Source organism: Corvus cornix, chromosome 12 (genome assembly GCF_000738735.6).
Source record: "Corvus cornix cornix isolate S_Up_H32 chromosome 12, ASM73873v5, whole genome shotgun sequence".
Classification (NCBI taxonomy): Eukaryota; Metazoa; Chordata; class Aves; order Passeriformes; family Corvidae; genus Corvus; species Corvus cornix.
Window position 1 is genome coordinate 6,582,190 of NC_046342.1, and position 17,721 is coordinate 6,599,910.

A 17,721-nucleotide genomic window follows, 5' to 3' on the forward strand; every position below is an offset into this window, starting at 1 on the left:
GATGATATGCATATGGTGATCAGGAAATGGCTCTCCAGCACAGTTCCCAACCACAAACAAATGGGGATTATTGGTGCTGTTTCCATGATAGGAAGCGTGGCATTAAAAAGGTGAGAAAAAATGTAGCAAAGATGAATTTAACGTGGCTTTCAGTTCAGGCCTGGAGTGGAACAAAGACAGGAGGGCATTGCCTTTGAGTTCATGCACATCTTGGGCAAATCCAGGAACTTAAAACTCTCTTCTGCATACTGTGTTGTTTGGTATTTCAGCCTGTTCAGTGCTGCTCACCTGCTGCTGGTCTCAAAGGCATCCCAAATTCCTTGTTAATGCCTATTTGTGGATGCCTTGACCAGCACGAGCAGGACCTACTGCTTGGAAAAAAATTGCACACTGGTGGGCTGACTACAGATCAGCTTCTGACTCTAGGCTGAATAACCTGAGGTGCTCTGTGTATGAATCCAGGGAAATCTAAAAGAGAAGTCTCAAACACCACCAGGTCTTTTCTTAATGTGTTCCAAAGAAATCTTTTTCCTGTGTAATTCTCCAATTTCTGGAGAGAGAACCTTGTGTGTGTGATGGGTCACCTGCTGAGTCTTGTGCCACAACAGCAAGGTTATCAATTGCTTCCAGGAATGAAGGAGATGGTGCTTCACTGGAGAGACCAGAGCTGAACAGCGAGCGTGATGGGCAGGTGAGTACCAAGAATGGGGCAGTGTGGGAGACAGGGAGGATATGGTCAGCAAGGAGGGGTGACTGGAAATGCAGTCTTATCTGAAGTACTGTGTGGGTCTGGGAGTTAACTTTCCTGAGCCTGGGATTCTTGTACATTGACTGCAGAGCCAAGAGTCTATTAAAAATGGTTTTGGAGAAACAAAGGCACCCCCTGGTGTTGCCTCTGCTAGACCAGGACAAGCAGCACTTCAGCCATTTAGTGGAAGTCTTCTCTCCAGCTGTTATTTCAAATACAAAGAAAGAAGCAGGACAATCTGCTTCAGTGAGCCAAAGGGTGACCATGGCCATCCTCTCAGCTTTGGTAACTGTGCCTTTCAGGCCATCCAGAGAAAGTATTTCTGCTGTACAGGATTGGCATAGCAGCCTTTTTCCTTAGTTTCTGTTGAAGAACCTTCTTCTCTGCTGGCACTCTATTTAAGGGTGATCCTGGGCAGACTCTTTTGTGTCATTTCATGGCAGAGGACTCTTAAAGGCCTGTTTTCCTTCTCAGAGCTGTGTCTCTTCAAGAACATTCATCATGGGTTGTCACTCTAGAGATGAAGCTTTGAATATGCCTCACAATAAATTAATGTGAAAAGGACTTAAGGTAAAAGCTTGAGTTGGATCACTTACCTTACCCATTTCTGCACTGTTTTCTCTCCTTTCAGCTGTCTACCCTGCTGGACCTTGTGGGCTTCTGCTGTGAGCAAACACCAGAGATCCGGGCTCTGTACTACGATGAATTTGCCAGTTTGATTGAGAAGCAGAAGGGCAATTTGGACTTGCAGCTCCTGGTACGTTGCAGAGCAGTTTGAATGTAATCACTTACTAGAATTCTTCAGAAAAATGATGTTTTTTCAAACATTGGCAGGATAGAGTCAATTTGAGGATTTCACTCCAGTCTGGAAATTTGTTTTGTTCTGTGAGAGACTGGTCAGATACAAAATCCTCATCCAGCTCTCTTGGCTTTTTCTGATTATGGCAGATTCCTCATTGTGCTTTAACAGCTTCTTTTATGTGAAATTTTACATGACAGTGGGGAAGCCTTTTAAAGGAAATTAAGTGACATTTCAGAGCATGCTGTTCCTATTCATAGACAAAAGTAGAATCTGAAAGAACTTTAAACTTAGTATTGAAATTGGTTTCTGGGTCAGACTACTAAGACTGTCTGATCCCTAAGATCTTGGAAGAGCCACAGTCATTTATGGTAGTAAATAAATAAATGGTATTTATGGTGATAGGAAAAGGTTTGTGAAGGCCACTGGATAGCTCTTTCTTCCTGCTGGGAGCTCCTTTTACATGTGGGCTGCTTTCCTCTTGCAGCCAGCTGCTCTGCCTCTCTGCATCACTCTGGAACTTGTAGTCAAGCCCACATCCAGAGAGCGGGGAAGAAGTTGGTTGTGCACACTTAGCATTGTTTCCTGGCTCTGTCTCTAAAGGCAGCCCTTGGCTATCTTTGCAGGCCATGGGGCTTCATGGCTGTGACTGTTCCAGGATACTTTTGCTTGGCCTTATCTTATGCATCTTCCACTGCTGCTGTTGGAGCTTTCTTCATTGATCCCCTTTGCCGAGCAAGTTTTTTTTCCTTTCTTCGTAGGACGAGTTTGGGAAGAGTTTGGTGGAGGACTTTCCCAGTGACTTCGTGGTAGATCTCAGCCCCACAGTGCACGGGTATGCTAATCACAGCTAAAGCATTGATAGTGTTTCTGTCACTGAGAACTGAGGCTGCCAATAAGACCTTGTCCGTCTTTCCTTGCAGTTCATTCTTGTTCCCAGTGAAGTCCTTGTACAATCTGGATGAAGATCAAAGTCAGGAAGCAATTGCCATCAACCTCTTGCCATTGGTGTCACAGAGTGAGCTTGGCAGGGTCACTGCTGGAGCGAGTCACCAAAGTAAAAGGTACTTTGACACTTACATGTGGGATGACTGCAAAGGTAAAGGAAATGTTTTCATTTGTGCACTTCAGGTGCCTGATAAGGAGCTAGTCAGAGAATTTACCAGTTTCCAGTGTTCTCCTTTTTTTGATGTTAAACATACTCAGATAGATTTAAAGGCATAATCTGGTTGGGAGCTGGCAGTCTGTTCTGGCTTAGGCTGTTTAGGTGATCTTGGGTGAGTCATGCTGGTAGACAGTGCTAAACCCACAAATATGCAGCCAAAAATGAAATATGACTGAAAAATAAGGACATTGTCTTTGGCAAATGGAACAGGAAGCATGTAAGATATACAAAAGTCAAGTAAACAGTATGGCAATCAAAGTTAAAAGGACCATAGGACTCATAGAATTGTTAAGGTTATAAACGGCTCTCTTTTTTTTTATTTGCACCTTCACATTGTTTGTAGTTTATTGTCGTAAGATTTTGTTGACATTTTAGTTGTGCTTTAAAAAGACGTGATCATTTTAAAATGAGAGAAAATACAGCTAACTTCGCATGCATCTATGGAAAAAGGTTGATTTTCCTCACTCACAATTGGAGCAGTGGCACACTGCAGAACATTGAAGGAGGTTTCTCCACTGCTTATAACTCTGTTGTGCACAATTTCTTACAGATCCTTCTGAGCTAGTCAACTTTGGTTTCCACCAGAAATAAATCTGACCCCATTTTTTGTTCATTACAATAATTTTTCTTCCCTTATTTGCTTTTTCAGAAAACTCATAATCACCAGTTATTAGTTTGTGGGAGTTTTTTTCTAACCCACATGGTGCACTTCTGCTCTGTGTTGCTGGGACTTGCAAGAAGCAAAATAGAAGGCATAGGCAAGGTGGCCTGGGGAGGACACAGGACATAATGGAAAAGCGATGGGCATTCTGGAGATACATAAAACATAATACCCACTCCATTTCTTTTTTCTCCCAGGGCAGTGTCACCCATGTGTCTGTCACCCTGTTTCCGGTTGCTGAGGCTCTACACTGCAGAGCAAAACAGTGGAAGTCTGGAGGAGATTGATGCCTTGCTAGGTATGGTAAATGGACTGTCTATAGAGCCTGGCTGCCTGCCTTGTTCCTTTGCCAGATCTGCACAGATTTCCTCTGGCCACAGGAAGGATTGTGCATTTTGTGAAGGAGGCTGAGATGCTCTGTGCCCACAAAGTGGAAGGGAGTCAGGGAGACAGTTGTGCTGTCTGAGGATGGAGTGGCTGATGGGCCTTACTCCAAATAGCCACTGGAACTGCTACAGGCTTTGATAAGAGACTTGGTCTATGCAAAAGCCAAAGCATGAGTAGCACACAGTCCAACCTATACTTTTCTTGCTCTGTGCCAGGTTGTCCCCTGTACCTGACTGACCTGGAGGTTGAAGGGAAGCTGGAATCTCTGTCCAAGCAAGAACGTGAATTTCTGTGCTCACTCCTGTTCTATGCTCTCAACTGGTTTCGTGAAGTGAGTAGAGCCTTGTCTGCAGGTTCTGGAGTGGAGGGATGAGGGAAGCCTTGGAGAGTAGAGGTTGGTCAGCCAGGAGAGGGGAAGCCAGAGGGGAGAGAATATTCTGGTCTTCTAATGTGGTCTTTGTCACCTAACAGAAAGGTTGTGCTCCACTTCCAGAGAGGCTATAAAATTTCCTTTCTTGGGGATGCTCTGTACTCTCTGTTCTATACCTCTGTGAGCTGACAGAAGGGTAAAATGCAGTACCTTCATGCAGATTTAGACCATGTATTTGCTACATCAATGGTCAGTGGGATTGTTCCCTGCTGGAGTTATTCTGATAACATGAGAAGGGCAGATTTGGTGCAATTCCACATTCCCAGTCCTCCTGCTCTTCTCCCAGGACTGCCTCTTTCCTGGCAGACCTGGGAAGTGCCAAGGGGTTTTCAGAGCCACAGGTATCACAGAACCTGATGTTGTCTGCTAATTCCTCTTTTTCAACTAATATTTTATCTGTAGGTGTTGTCATGTTGGAGTGAAAGCTCCTCTGGACTCAGGCCTAGAGGGAAGCCAAAGCACAGGGGTTGAATTAAAACCTTTAGATAAGCTGAGATACATGAAGTCATACCAAAGTGAAATAGAAATACAGAGTTTTAACTTTTAGTAGAAATATATGCTAAGTGCCTTAAACATTAAAAAGCTGCAGCAGAGAACTTAAACACAGTTTTTATTGCAGCAGTGTTACCTTTTCACAGAATTTCTTTACTTTAGACAAAATATAGATAGAATTATACTGTTCACATTTTTTAGATAGAGTGTTCACATAAACAATAAGAGCTGATAGAAACTATATAGGCAAATCTGTGTAATACCTATGTAACACTTGTGTAAGGCTTATGACTGTTAGAATTAGACCAGGATAGGTTAAAAAAAGAAAGACTAGAAACGTGTGTTAATTTTATTAGTCAATTAACAAATATAATCCACAGTTCTGTAAGAAAGAATTGGAGAAGGAACTAGAATTAGAAGAAGCTGTTCTGCCTGCTGTTTGCCTGCTGTTGCTGCTTGGCCTTATCATGTAACCCCTTCGAACTCTGCCTTCAAGAATCTATGAGACTATGAAATAAAGAACTCAGCAGAACAGCAGCCTCCTCTGCTCTCTCACCCTCATCCGAAAAGGAAGGGTATCCCATCAAAAGCTCAACATTGTCCTATCTCTTTTTATAGATTGCACCAATTATATCCATGTTCTTATGGGCTTCTGAAGGGCTTTGTTCATGCCATCTGAACCTGGTCACACAGGCCACTTGTGCTGTGTCGTGTGTTCATTCAGGACTTGAGAATGTTATTCAGAAAAGAAAAAGTAGCAACGTGGGTACAAATCTCCCTAATTCAGTGAGCTTGGTTTGTATCTCTAGGTTGTAAATGCCTTCTGCCAGCAACAGGATGCTGAGATGAAGGGGAAAGTTCTAACTCGATTACAGAACATCACAGAGCTGCAGAATGTGCTGGGAAAATGCTTGGCAGGTGAGTACGAAACATTTGTACATTTTGGGCCTGTACCAGCTGTGAAGTGAAAGGAATTGTTTTAGACATCAATGGAGGAAGCATATGGTAACACACACTGCAGTTTTACAGTGGCCTAAAAGTTCATGCATGGACAGCTATAATTTTCAGTTTGTCCAAATCCAAACTGCTCTTCTTAATCACTTCCTCAGTGAGGAGCACACAAATTACACACTCTAGAGTCACGAACTTTTGCAGATCCCCAAGTATTGACACACCTTGTCCATCTCCCAATAGCCTGCCCAGATCCCAGGCACTCTTATCTGCTCCACTGCTCCCCTCCTCACTGCTATTCCAGCTCACTGCTCGATAGCAGACACACAAACTCTTACACTTATCTCACAGGCACAGACTTGACATTTTCACCAGGACAGTGAAATATATGGTACTTTCTTTAGATATGTATCTGGCCTGTATGTTGTCATTTAGGAGCTGAATTAACACAATTTCTACATTTTGGCTCTTTCAGTGACCCCTGGCTATGTCCCACCACCAGCTACCTTTGACTCTGAAGCCCCGGAGGCTGCACCATCCATTAATGCTGCTGGTCCAGCCAGGAAAAGGAGTGGTAAAGATAATTTAAAATGTTTAAGCAAACAGATGTGATGGGGGTTGACTGGCAGATTGCACTGCAGCCATTGCACTTGTGTGTGCCTAAAGCACTAAATTCTTGGCAACGTCAATCTAGCTTGAAATTTTACCTCATCAACTCCTGTTGCAGCTGAAGTGGAGATGGAAAAATATCCTACACCAAACAGGTGTTGGATGGTCTGTCTCCTTGGCTAAAGCTGATGCATAGCATTTAACAGTGAAAATCCAGGGCTTTCATTGATTGCTTTCACCTGCCAAAGTACTTTCTGCAGCATTAAGTTCTGTCTTTGATGGGTTTGTGGGATCATGTGGTACTGAATCTGTGGCTTGAGCTGCCTTGCAAACCCCTGAGCTTTAGGTTGTACCTAACCAATGTTTTGGGAACCTTGTCATGGCTCTGCTGCACAAGGAACTCTTTCCTTCATCCTTTCCCATTGCTAGCTCCCACAGAGAAGACGCAGAACTTGCCTTTCAGTTTTCAAGCTGAAGCAGATTTGCTTTGTTCTTCCTGTTTGTAGTTCTGTTTCTAGATAAGATTTATTTCTAGTTTAGATTAGCATTTCTTGGGAACATGTCTGCCTTAAGCCAAAGTGGACAAAAATTCACATTCCATTCAATGAGAACAACTGGAGGAGGCCACATTGTATCAGAATGCCTTTCCCTCCAGTGCCACACCTATTGTGCAGGGTCTGGGCCTGTCATGTAGGAGTGTGTTTGAGGCAGAAGGAAAGTTTTGACTGTCTTTTGCAGACAAGAGAAGGATCCATCACTTTAGATACTGCACTTTGAAGGAGCACTTCATCTATGGACCTGTGCTCCGTGCTTTCTTAGTCCTGGTTAAAATACAGCCTGTGCTGTCCAGTGCTGAGCACAGTGTAGCCTTTGATTCTGAAGTTGCCTCTCTGTTTAAGGAAGGAAAAAGAAAGCTGATGGCAGCAAAGCTGGCTCTGCAGATCGTTCTCAAGCAGATGACAGTTCTGAGGGAAACCAGCCTGATACTGAGCTCTCCGAGCTGGACAAGGTAGGTGTATAGCCCTGGGGATTTGCAAGGAAGACAGAACAGGGAAGATGCCATAGATGCATAAACAAAAGCTTTGAGACAGGGGTTGTTCATTCCAAAGTTAATCACAGTCAGTGGCTGAATTCTGCTTTCTGGCACCTGCCTCCCATCAGAATTTTGAAAATTGCCCCTGCAGAGGCCACTCTCCTGCCATTTCCTTTTCAGACTGCTGCTGATAGAGAGGCAGGAAATCCTCTGGCACAGCTGCAGAGCTATCGCCCGTACTTCCGAGAGCTGGACCTCGAGGTGTTCACCGTGCTGCACTGTGGGCTGCTCACAAAGTCTGTCCTGGACACAGAGATGCACACAGAGGTGAGTGGAGCAGCCTGAAACCCACACTGGTGAGGCTTTGTGTAATGGCCTCTCTCAGAGGCCTTGGCCCTCTCTGTTCCACTGAAGTGCACAACAGGTTGGTGTTAAGATGTGTTGGTCCAGGGCTGTGAGCTCCAAGTACTTCAAGGCACTGAGGAAAAAAAGGACTTTCCTGAGAAGAACTGGTATGTCATGTAGCAATGTTAAAAGCAAACTAATGTAAATATTGCATAAAAGGAGAAAGATACTGTATAACATGTCTAGCTCTAAGAAGAAGGGGGGAAGAAAGGGGCTCTAATATTGAGCACAGGTAAGCTATGGGGTGGTAAATACATGAAGTGCTGCCTATCAAAAAGAACCTGTGGCATAAAGTAAAGCCTGTATTGCAAAAACTCAAGTGTCTCAAGGCATCAGGAGATCCTAAACAGCACAAATGTGGGACTGGAGTCATGGAGGTGCTCTCAGTGAGCAGGTTCCCGTGTATCATCTGGGAGCTTGTATAAAACTGCATTGCTATGGCTGTGGAAAATAGAAGTGCTCAATTTTGTTACCCTCCTTGTAGGCAGGCTGAGTCCATCTGGAGTCTCATTTTGTCAGGCTACAGTAAATGCATAAAATGTGAAAAGGCCATGGCAGGCTGGAGCACAGCCTGGTCTGCCCTTGCAGGACAGCTGTCTCTGTGCATGCAGGTCACAGGCCAACTGGAAGTCTCTTGGGCCATGTGGCATTATTTCAAATTAACTTCTTGGCTGTTACTTGGTGAATTTTGTGACTCTTTGGGCTTAAACCTCTTTTTATCCTCAGGAGCTTATTTTCAATGTCAATGTCTATAAATCTGTTCTTCCTCAGTTGTTAAGTTGTACTGACATTGCTTCAGCTGTTTAGAGCATCAGGATGGCTTTGTCCTTTGAGTAAGTGGAACCAGTGCCCCATACCTGCCATGGGGGAGCCATAAAACCAGTCATCTACCAAATAAGTCCCTCCTGAGGTTAACTAATCCAGGAGACATAACTGGAAACAGAGAGGGTAAACTTGAGCTTCAAGGCACTACCGTTACATCTGCGTCCTGGGATTAACTGTTCTTTTCATTGCAGGCTTGTGAAGTTGTGCAGCTGGGGCCTGCTGAGCTTTGCTTCCTTCTGGATGACCTGTGCTGGAAGCTGGAACATGTGCTGCCCTCGGGCTCCACAAGGAGGGTGCCCTTTCCAAAGGCAAGAACAGCAGCACATCAGGGGCCTCCAGGGCTTTCCCGAGAAATGTTTTTCAGAATTATTTTCATTTGGTAGTTGAATGGAAGTGTGACACCCAGCTCTGTGCTAGAGCAGCCCTTGCTCTTTCAAAAGAGACTTGTGTACACTGCTTTTGCTGAAGTATTTGCAGCATCTGGTTCTCTGCACATCTCAGGAAAGGGTTTTTAACTGAGGGAGTCTTGTAGCCTCAAAACTCAAGTGACCCTTTTCCTAGCCCTCCCTGGGGAGACTGGCTGTGCTGTTCAAGAAGCAACCCAGGTTATCCAGGCCAGATGGCTGCAGCAGCCAGCAGAAGCTGCTGCATCCATGTTTCTGCTTTTTCTGCATTGGAAATCCCTCTGAGTGCAGGGACTCCTTTCTGACGCCTTCAGGAGAAAAGTAAATGCATGTCCCACTGCATTAAACTGAGAAATGCACTGCAACCTGACGGGCTCTGTCATATTCATTGTTCTTGTTTTTCTACCTATCTTAATTCCCATGTGCAGAGACTGCCTTCACTTAGTGTTTGAGTAAAGTGTTGAATTCTCTGATCTTAAAGGTGTTTTCCAACCTAAATGATTCTCTAACAGAGCTGTGTGTCACATCAGTTTTATCATTTTAGTCAAATGTTATGCACTTGTCTGAGTTGGTGGTGCTTGTTCAGCAGAAGCCATCTTTCCTACCCTCTGACCCTCCCTGACCCTGTATGACATCAGGAATTGCACTGCTTGGCAGCAGTCTAAGATGTAGCAATTGAGGTTATTTTCAAGAAAGGCTGATGAAACAACTTTTAACTTTTGGGTTTGCTGCAGGAAAGAGGCAACAAGGATATTGGCTTTTCCCATCTGTGTCAGAGATCCCCCAAGGAAGTTGCTACGTGTGTGGTTAATCTACTAAAGCCATTGTGTAAGCACATGGAGAACATGCACAACTACTTCCAGGTCAGTGGGCAGCAATTTTGACCAAAAAACCCTCAAGTTTTGTCTCCTGTAAAGATATTTTCCATTTTGTTTGGGGGAAAAAGAGTCACTTTGTTTTCTTGAGGTTTTTTAAACATGGAATTTATGGAAATGGATTCTTGTGCCATTATCTTTGTTTGGAATAGCATTTAATGAATTATTTGTTCTGTATTAAAGGCAGCTGTACAAAATCAGGGTGCAGAAGATGAACCAGGAGTGAACATCCAGGAGCATCAGCTGATGTCCTCTTGCTACCAACTGCTGTTACTGACTTTTCGCTCCTTATTTGCTTGGTGAGTTTAAAAGAAAAGTCCATAGCTGTACCCATTTATTGCTTCCTCTTCTTGTTTCTTTCCTTTAAAGTGTTTGCACCCTGTGAAAGGCCTGCCAGTTATGTAAAACAACCCACTGGAGTGGGTGGAGACTTCTAAGCACTTCTTAGTTAAGCCAGGCTTCATTGCCTGATTGTGAGCTGCGCTAAAGCTGTAGGCGATGAAGCGCTGAGCTGGGTAGAATTCAGTCAATGGGCTTTTGGGTCAAGATCAGCATAAGAGTTATTCTGGCACACCTAGCTGTGAAACTTCCATTCTGCCTAGGGATCCTGGAATTTCTTACCCATCCTTTCCCATTTCCTTCCCCTCATCCTTTGCTAAATTGTCACTGCCAGAATCCTGAGTGATAGAAGAATTTCTTCTGCAAAGGAAAAGGATGAATGTGCATTGGCAACAAGCCAATGCTATTGATGCATTCAAGCTGGATTCACAAATGTCCAACTCGGAAATGCTTGTGCAGCCTGCAGACTTCTGCATCTGTTAACATAATCCAGGATAGTATCATAAAAGTTTCTTTCTAAACCCCAATTTAGATTTGCATGTGGAAAGCATTTTACCTTTGTTGTACTTCATAAACAGTAGTAACTGCATAAAAAGTCAAGTCTGAGGTCTGCCTCTCCTGTTGGCCACTACTGGAACCTCAAGACCCCAGATCCACTCCTGACTATTCCCAGATTTGTCATTCTTTCTTTAGCCAGAGTGAATGTTGGTTGTTCATGAGCCCATCTATCTTGTAAATCAGAGAACCTGGTCCACTTTGTAACAGGCAGCTCAAGCTCAGTTTTGCTGTCCAGTATAAAATATTTCTGTTTTGCTGTAGGTCAGACAGCCATATACTGGGGTGAGCTGTCCATCCACTACATTCAACAAATTACAGCTCCTTTTACATATGTTTAGTCAAGGCCTCTTATATTACCAGTTGTTCGTTAACTTGTGTGGTACAGGTGCACTTGAGCATTACCATTATCAAGCCCACCTGTTCAGTCTGTAGAATTGGAATGTGGATGTATTTGAGCTTTTCTAGCATACATACCCTCACAGACACTGTGCAAGAAATAATGAAGATCTTTAGAGTTTTCCTTCCTGTTAGGCTCCTACCTGTTGTTCAGGAGGTGACCACCACCCACAATCACTGCATTCGGACAGCAACTGTCATTATACATCCTCTTATTTTCAGGTCTCCATAGCTTTGGCTTAGTATATATGGACCTCCAGTTATGGGAAATGGCCTCTCCTCACCAAGCTAGAGCTGTAGTCTAACTGAAAAGTTAGTATTGTTTGTGCTCAAGGCTTTCCATTCCCATTGAGTTTTCAATTTTTTGTGTCCCTTTATAACTTTCATACTGCAGGACTCTTCTTGAGTATCCAGCTCCTCTACTTTTCATCTTGCCAAATATGCTTAGATATGCATTTGCATCTGATAGCTCTTCTAATCTGATGTTGAACTGGATTATTTTCCCCCTCAGGAATGGTTTTTCTCAGCATGAAAATACTGACTTGCTGAGGTCAGCTCTCCAGGTGCTTGCAGACCGGCTAAAGCCAGGAGAGACAGAGTTTCTTCTTCTTGAGGAACTGATAAGGTAGAATCTATTTCACAAGGCTTGAAATGAACAGATTTCAGGGATTTTTCCCCATTTTGTGTGGGCATTATGGGTAAATGTGTGTTTGGGAGCTCTCATAGAGACTACACTCACTTCAAACAGAGCTTTGTACTTAATTGAATGGCAGTGTAGTCAAACCTTATGAAAAGGAGTAAAAAGTATAAAATGTAAAATATGCATGAATCTGTGGATCTCATTTGTTTATATGCTGTTTGAGACAAGGAGATTAGTAGGATTCACAGAAGGAATGACTGTGTTCTGGAGAGTTAAAATGCTTACAGGTACACTAGGCAAAAGCAGTATATAAAGCTGTTGCTAGACTTAGAGTGGCTGGGGCTTGAGGGAAGTTTCTCAGTGACTGAATTCCTATGTATTAGTGGCTGATAATGCTTTCTTCAGAAGGGCACTGCCAGGGACAAAACACTGGGATAGGGAGACTTGGATATGAGATGGTGTAGTGCTTCCTTTTTATTTATGTGTGTCTGAGACATTACCTTGTCTACACTGTTTTTACCTTTTCCCATTCCTGTTACCCTCAGTGAGAGTTTTCAGTACCTCCTGAATTTCCAGCAGAGTGTTCCCAGCTTCCACTGTGCCTACATCCTCACTCAGCTCCTGATTGCCATCGCTGAGAAACCCATGTCTGGCTGGAAGAAGGAGAAAATGGGTAATGTGTGAAGAGCCACTCATCTCAGATTAGTTTTTTTGTGGTCTTTGGCCTTTTAAGGGAGAGATTTCCCTTTTGCATCCTGGTAATCTCACTGGGTGAACAGTCCTAGCCATTAACGAAGGGAACAACTGTAAATATATCGGAACCTCTTTGGTATTTGTTCTGCTGTGCCTCAGTCACATGCAGACAGGCAGACTCCAGCTCTCTTAGCTGGTGTTTTTAAAAATGAGAGCTTCACAGCTTTTAGGAGTTCTAAGCACGAGCCTGCTGTTCAGTGTTGGTACCAGTTTAATCACTGGTTATGGAGGTGACTCATCACAGACTTAATCTGATGTAACTTCCTACTGTAAGTACAGATGTTTGTGACAGCTCATTTCCAAAATTTATGGAAATGAGCTGCAAATACAGCTGTTACTCCAGGGCAGAAAAAGGAAAACCTGTAAGTTCTTAGACCCATGCAACAAATGTTTTCAGTTAAGAAAGTTCCTCTCATGGATTGGGACCCATTATGTCAGATAAACAGCAGATAAGGGACAGACATGGTTGTAGGGAATATACAAGAAAACTACTTGGTCTCCACTTCAGCACACACTGAAATTAAGACTCCAGACAGTTGCCTCTCTCAGCCATTCCTTGTCATACTAAGACACCTCTAGAATTTGTCCTTCTCCAATCCCCATAGCCACACAGAATTGTAAGTTTCCTCTTTAAAGACTATTTTACTATTTTAAACAGTCCCACTTTGGGAGAGCTACTGACTGAGTGTGGTAGGGAATAAGATATTTTAACTAATCACTTCCTGATTTTAAACATTTCTGCAAGAGATAAGCGGGTTTGTTTGCAGTTTTGATTTCAGAAATCTGTAAACTTTAAACTTGTCTTTTCACATTTATTATTATAGTGCTGTGGCCAAAGGGCCAAGTCACTTGTTAGTGGAATTCCATTTCTAGAAATAGATACCCTAAGGGTTGCATATGGCCTAATTAAAAGCAAACACATGGCACACTGTAGGAACTGCCAAACAAATAAGGTTTAACTTAAGTTTGTCAGAAATGGCCAGAGGTGGATCATGGTTCTGATGTGAACAGGTATTCCAGACCAGGGACACACTGGATGTGCAAATATTTTGTTATCATGATATATATCCTTTTGGCCTTGCAGCTTTTTAGGGAAAATGCATTCTGACTTAGAAAGTTCAGGCACATGAGGAGTAGTGATATTGTGATCTTTCAAAAAAGCATTTGAACACGCTGCTTTTATATGGAAGAAGGAATTTTTTGGATTCTTCTTTCACTAAGTTATCCCTTATATTCCACAGCTTCTCTAGCAAAGCAGTTCCTCTGCCAGTCCTGGGTAAAGCCCAGTGGAGACCGAGAGAAGGGCAGCCAGTTCAACAGTGCCCTGCACACCCTGCTCTGGTAAGGCTCAAGCCATTCCCCAGGCAGGCCAAGACACTCTTTATTTTAATGATTACTGTTGCTGCAGAGGAATGGCCCCTCTGAATCACAACCCTCATGCTTGCACAGCTTGGCCTAAAGCCCTGTTTTTACACTGTTTCTAAAGCACAGTTTCTTTCTTGGTTTGAAGTGTGAGGTCCAGCTGAGCACCTTTCCTCATCAGGTCCTCTGTCACTTGTGTCAGGAAATTCTCATCAATGCCCTCCAGGAGACTCCTGGATTGCTTATGCCCTGCTGGGCTGTCCTTCCAGCAGGTGTCACAGTGGTTAGTCTGCCATGAGGATCAGGGCCTGCAACATGGGGGTACTCCTGGCTGTCTGTAGAAGGCTTTGTTGGCTTGTTCCTGATACAGGTAGCCTACAGCAGGCAGCCATTTCAGTGTCACCCATACTTCTTGGATGTTCTCTTTCATAAAGGGCAATTCCACTTCATCCTCTTCCCAGCCTGTCCTTCCTAAACATAAGAATGAGAAAATACTGAATCTAGGTACGTTTCAGATCATGGTAGCTTTTAATGACATCACTGTGAGAGTTCTAAGCAGTGCTTTGGGGTTTCCTGCATGTGATTACCTTCGGCAGGGAAGAGCTTGACAGTTTTAGGCCACATGTTTCAGGTAGGGTGGTGTTCAAGGCCTTGTCGTGTCATTCTGCATAATATCTACTGATCAGCTATGCTGGTTTTGGATTTAGTGTCTACCTGGAGCACACAGATAACATCCTGAAAGCCATAGAGGAAATCTCCGGTGTTGGTGTTCCTGAACTGATGAACTCTGCCAAAGATGGATGTTCTTCTACTTATCCTACCCTAAGCAGGTAATTATAACAATAGAGACCTTGAATTCTATGATATGCATAATGGCAATTTCTGCTTTTAAATACTTAGTTTTCTTATTTTGGGGCCTCTTATGGTTTCATGTTGGTACTGTGGTGGCTACTCTGGACACTTGTAAACACTGTTTTGGCACTATGCAACAGGGTAGCACAGGGTAGCTTTATGCCAAAGTGGAATGTCCCGTGCTGAACATGATGTTGAGTTTATTGCTGTGAACCATTTTAACTGGAAAATGAGCTGCTGTCTGTCATCAGGTGTGTTGTTTCTGTGCTATTGTGGTGGTATAAAGCACTCCAAAAGTCACCCTCAGAGGCCGGGGGTGGCTGTAGGCAATCCTGGGCTGGTATGCAGTGTGCAAAAACGCACTCAGGGTGCTGCTGCCTGGCATAGGAATGTGGAAGCAGGGATGAAGAATGTTCCTGCACTCTGAAACTTCCTAAATCATCTTATGCTGAGAGCTACAAGCCTTCTATTGTGCACCCCCAGAGCTACAAGGAAGCGGTGGTGTCTAGGTGTGGTTCATACCGGGGCAGTGGTAGTGACTTCCCAGGATTCTCCATCTGTTTGGGCAATTGGGCTGGGCTAGACATGGTTATGAGTCTTAATCCTGTGATTTCCTACTGAGAAGGATGCCCAGCTGGGCAACATTTGAGTTTTCCCCACCATTTTGTTGACAAGCAGCCTATCTAGATACTCAGAGCTGACTTGCAGTTTTTTCATTTTCTCCATAGGCAGACATTCCCAGTTTTCTTCAGAGTAATGATGGCTCAGCTGGAGAGTTCAGTGAAAAGCATCCCAGCTGGGAAACCATCAGACTCAAGTGAGGTAGGAAAATAAATGCACTGGACTCTTTGAGGGGAACAAAGCTCAAGTTAAACTGGACAGTACAATAAAGATGTATAACTTGGAAAGGAATTTACTTCTGAACTTTGTGTAGGAAATGCACTCAGACACCTTCATTCATCAATGTATATCAACACTGATATACAGGGGGACATATAAGGAGCATCTTTTTTTCCTGATTTGCACCATGTCAAAAATGTAGTAAATCCAGCAGAAGCTGTAACCAGAAAATAGGCATTAATGAGCAAATTACTAAACTGTGCAGTTGTTCTGCACGTCTGTGTGGGAGCACAACATTATTTTGCAACCAAGAGCTGCTCTGAGAGCAAGGAACTGAGTTAACTCCCAGCACTTAAAGCCACAGGCTGGAATTGCCGTGGAGTGTTTTTGCTGTGATACATATGCTTGTGGTGAAGCTTTGTTCCTCTCTCTTCAACAACAGCAGTGCTTTGGGTACAGCAACTGCTGAAAGCACATCCAGCAAGGTGAGAGGAAATGCACCATCTTGGGTTATTGTCCCCTTGCATCCCATAGGTGCAACTGGAGAAGCTGCTGCGCTGGAATATTGCTGTGCGGAATTTCCACATCCTCATTAACTTGGTCAAGGTGAGCTTCTGGTTGTCCTGCCTTTACCTTCAAATTCCCAGCAAGGCCTGGTGTTCCCAGGCTCATGAATACTGAGGAAAAACGTGAAGTGTGACTGACTAGTGGAACAACCTGAGGGTGGTAATTAAAGCCAGTAATAATCTGTGCCCAGTCCCACTGGATGAAATATTTCCCTCCGTCAGTTTTGGAGCTGGTTCTTTGAGTGTCTGTGAGTGTGATACTGTTTGGGGCAGAAGGTGATAGCACAGCTGCACTGTTCTTCTTGGGAAGGTTGGTCGTTGTTTATTTTTACGTATCTGAAGGGATAATTGGCAAGCCCAGGTTTTTCAAGTCCAGGTTTTTCTATACAGCAGCATTCACTGGAGCCCTACCTGTGCTCCAGATGCCTTTTGAGAGCATAAAGGGTAGAGCTGGACCACTTAGCTCAGTTTTGTCCATAGTTCAGTTTAGTCCATAGCAGCACCAGGGTACCTTCACATTATTTTGCCCATCTCAGTTTTGCTTTGTTCATTATGTGGTTATTTGCCCATCAGCTGGGCTTGGGTCTCTTGGGTCCCAAACTGTTAAGAACTTTAGACTCATTGAGATAATTTTGTGCCATCTGCAAAAGGTGCACCTTAGACCCCCAAACAGCCATCCTGTCAAGGGCTTCCACCTGAGAGCCACGACAGTTCATGTGCTTATGTGATGTTCCTGCTGAAAGTTGAGAATGGATGTTGCCTTAAAGCAGAGTTCACACATTCACAGGGGTGTGCCATGAAAGGCTGTTTTCAATTGGGTGCTGTTGCTTACATGGTTTTTTTAGACTTGTGGACTGATCTGACTCTTACTTTCCTCTTGTCCATGTAGGTGTTTGACAGCAGGCCTGTACTCAGCATCTGCCTGAAGGTAAGCAAGAGTTCAAAATAACTGAAGAGAGCAGTTTAAGTACCAGCTTTTTTGAATCATTGCCTCCAGTGCAGTAGAGTGGGTACTGGATTCTCTGGAAGAAGCAGATACTGTGTTCCTTATACTTTGCTATACATATATATGCATAGTGATTCTAACATCTTGCATTTAGTTCAGTTTTATTCCCAGGTGCCTGGTGGATTAAACCAGGGATGTGTACAATGATGAGACCTTGTCCTTCTAGCCTCTCTTTGCAGTGATTAAAGTGGGATGCTTTACTGAGCCTATATATTCCAGTACAGCCTTCACATGAATATAATGTTCTTCTAAGCAAGAACAGTCTCTGGGGTAGCTTGGAAAAATGTATCATTATCTCATCTGACTTTGTGATGGTTCTTTGAAAAGGAGTTTAAATTTGCTGTCTGATACATTTATCACTCTTTTATAGTACGGCCGCCTCTTTGTAGAAGCGTTTCTGAAGCTTGCCATGCCTCTTCTGGACCACAGCTTTAAAAAGCACACGGTAATCCTGGGAACAGAACTGGCTGCAACCAGTTGGGAATCATGACTGATATTTCCTGCATACACACATCTTACCTCTATATCATAACCCTTTGAAAGGATTGCTAAGACTAATGCTGTTTCAATATTCTTGTTTCTCTCTGGAAAAGTCCTTTGAGAATGATTTGCTTGTCTACTTATT

At 43.6% G+C, this 17,721-nt stretch overlaps 1 protein-coding gene across 1 annotated transcript in view; it reads left to right on the top strand.

Moving 5' to 3' along the window:
• Positions 1-17,721, top strand: part of FANCD2 (FA complementation group D2) — a 36,506-nt gene that overhangs the window by 15,342 nt on the left and 3,443 nt on the right. The window contains exons 19-40 of the mRNA XM_039559283.1: positions 1-110; positions 631-691; positions 1,380-1,505; positions 2,309-2,382; positions 2,471-2,611; positions 3,571-3,671; positions 3,976-4,091; positions 5,492-5,600; positions 6,109-6,207; positions 7,142-7,251; positions 7,456-7,602; positions 8,697-8,813; positions 9,644-9,772; positions 9,968-10,083; positions 11,589-11,702; positions 12,263-12,390; positions 13,712-13,811; positions 14,540-14,662; positions 15,413-15,506; positions 16,059-16,130; positions 16,980-17,018; positions 17,467-17,541. Of these exons, the coding sequence (XP_039415217.1) occupies positions 1-110; positions 631-691; positions 1,380-1,505; positions 2,309-2,382; positions 2,471-2,611; positions 3,571-3,671; positions 3,976-4,091; positions 5,492-5,600; positions 6,109-6,207; positions 7,142-7,251; positions 7,456-7,602; positions 8,697-8,813; positions 9,644-9,772; positions 9,968-10,083; positions 11,589-11,702; positions 12,263-12,390; positions 13,712-13,811; positions 14,540-14,662; positions 15,413-15,506; positions 16,059-16,130; positions 16,980-17,018; positions 17,467-17,541 (2,301 nt within the window). The remainder of the gene's footprint in view (positions 111-630; positions 692-1,379; positions 1,506-2,308; positions 2,383-2,470; positions 2,612-3,570; positions 3,672-3,975; positions 4,092-5,491; positions 5,601-6,108; positions 6,208-7,141; positions 7,252-7,455; positions 7,603-8,696; positions 8,814-9,643; positions 9,773-9,967; positions 10,084-11,588; positions 11,703-12,262; positions 12,391-13,711; positions 13,812-14,539; positions 14,663-15,412; positions 15,507-16,058; positions 16,131-16,979; positions 17,019-17,466; positions 17,542-17,721) is intronic.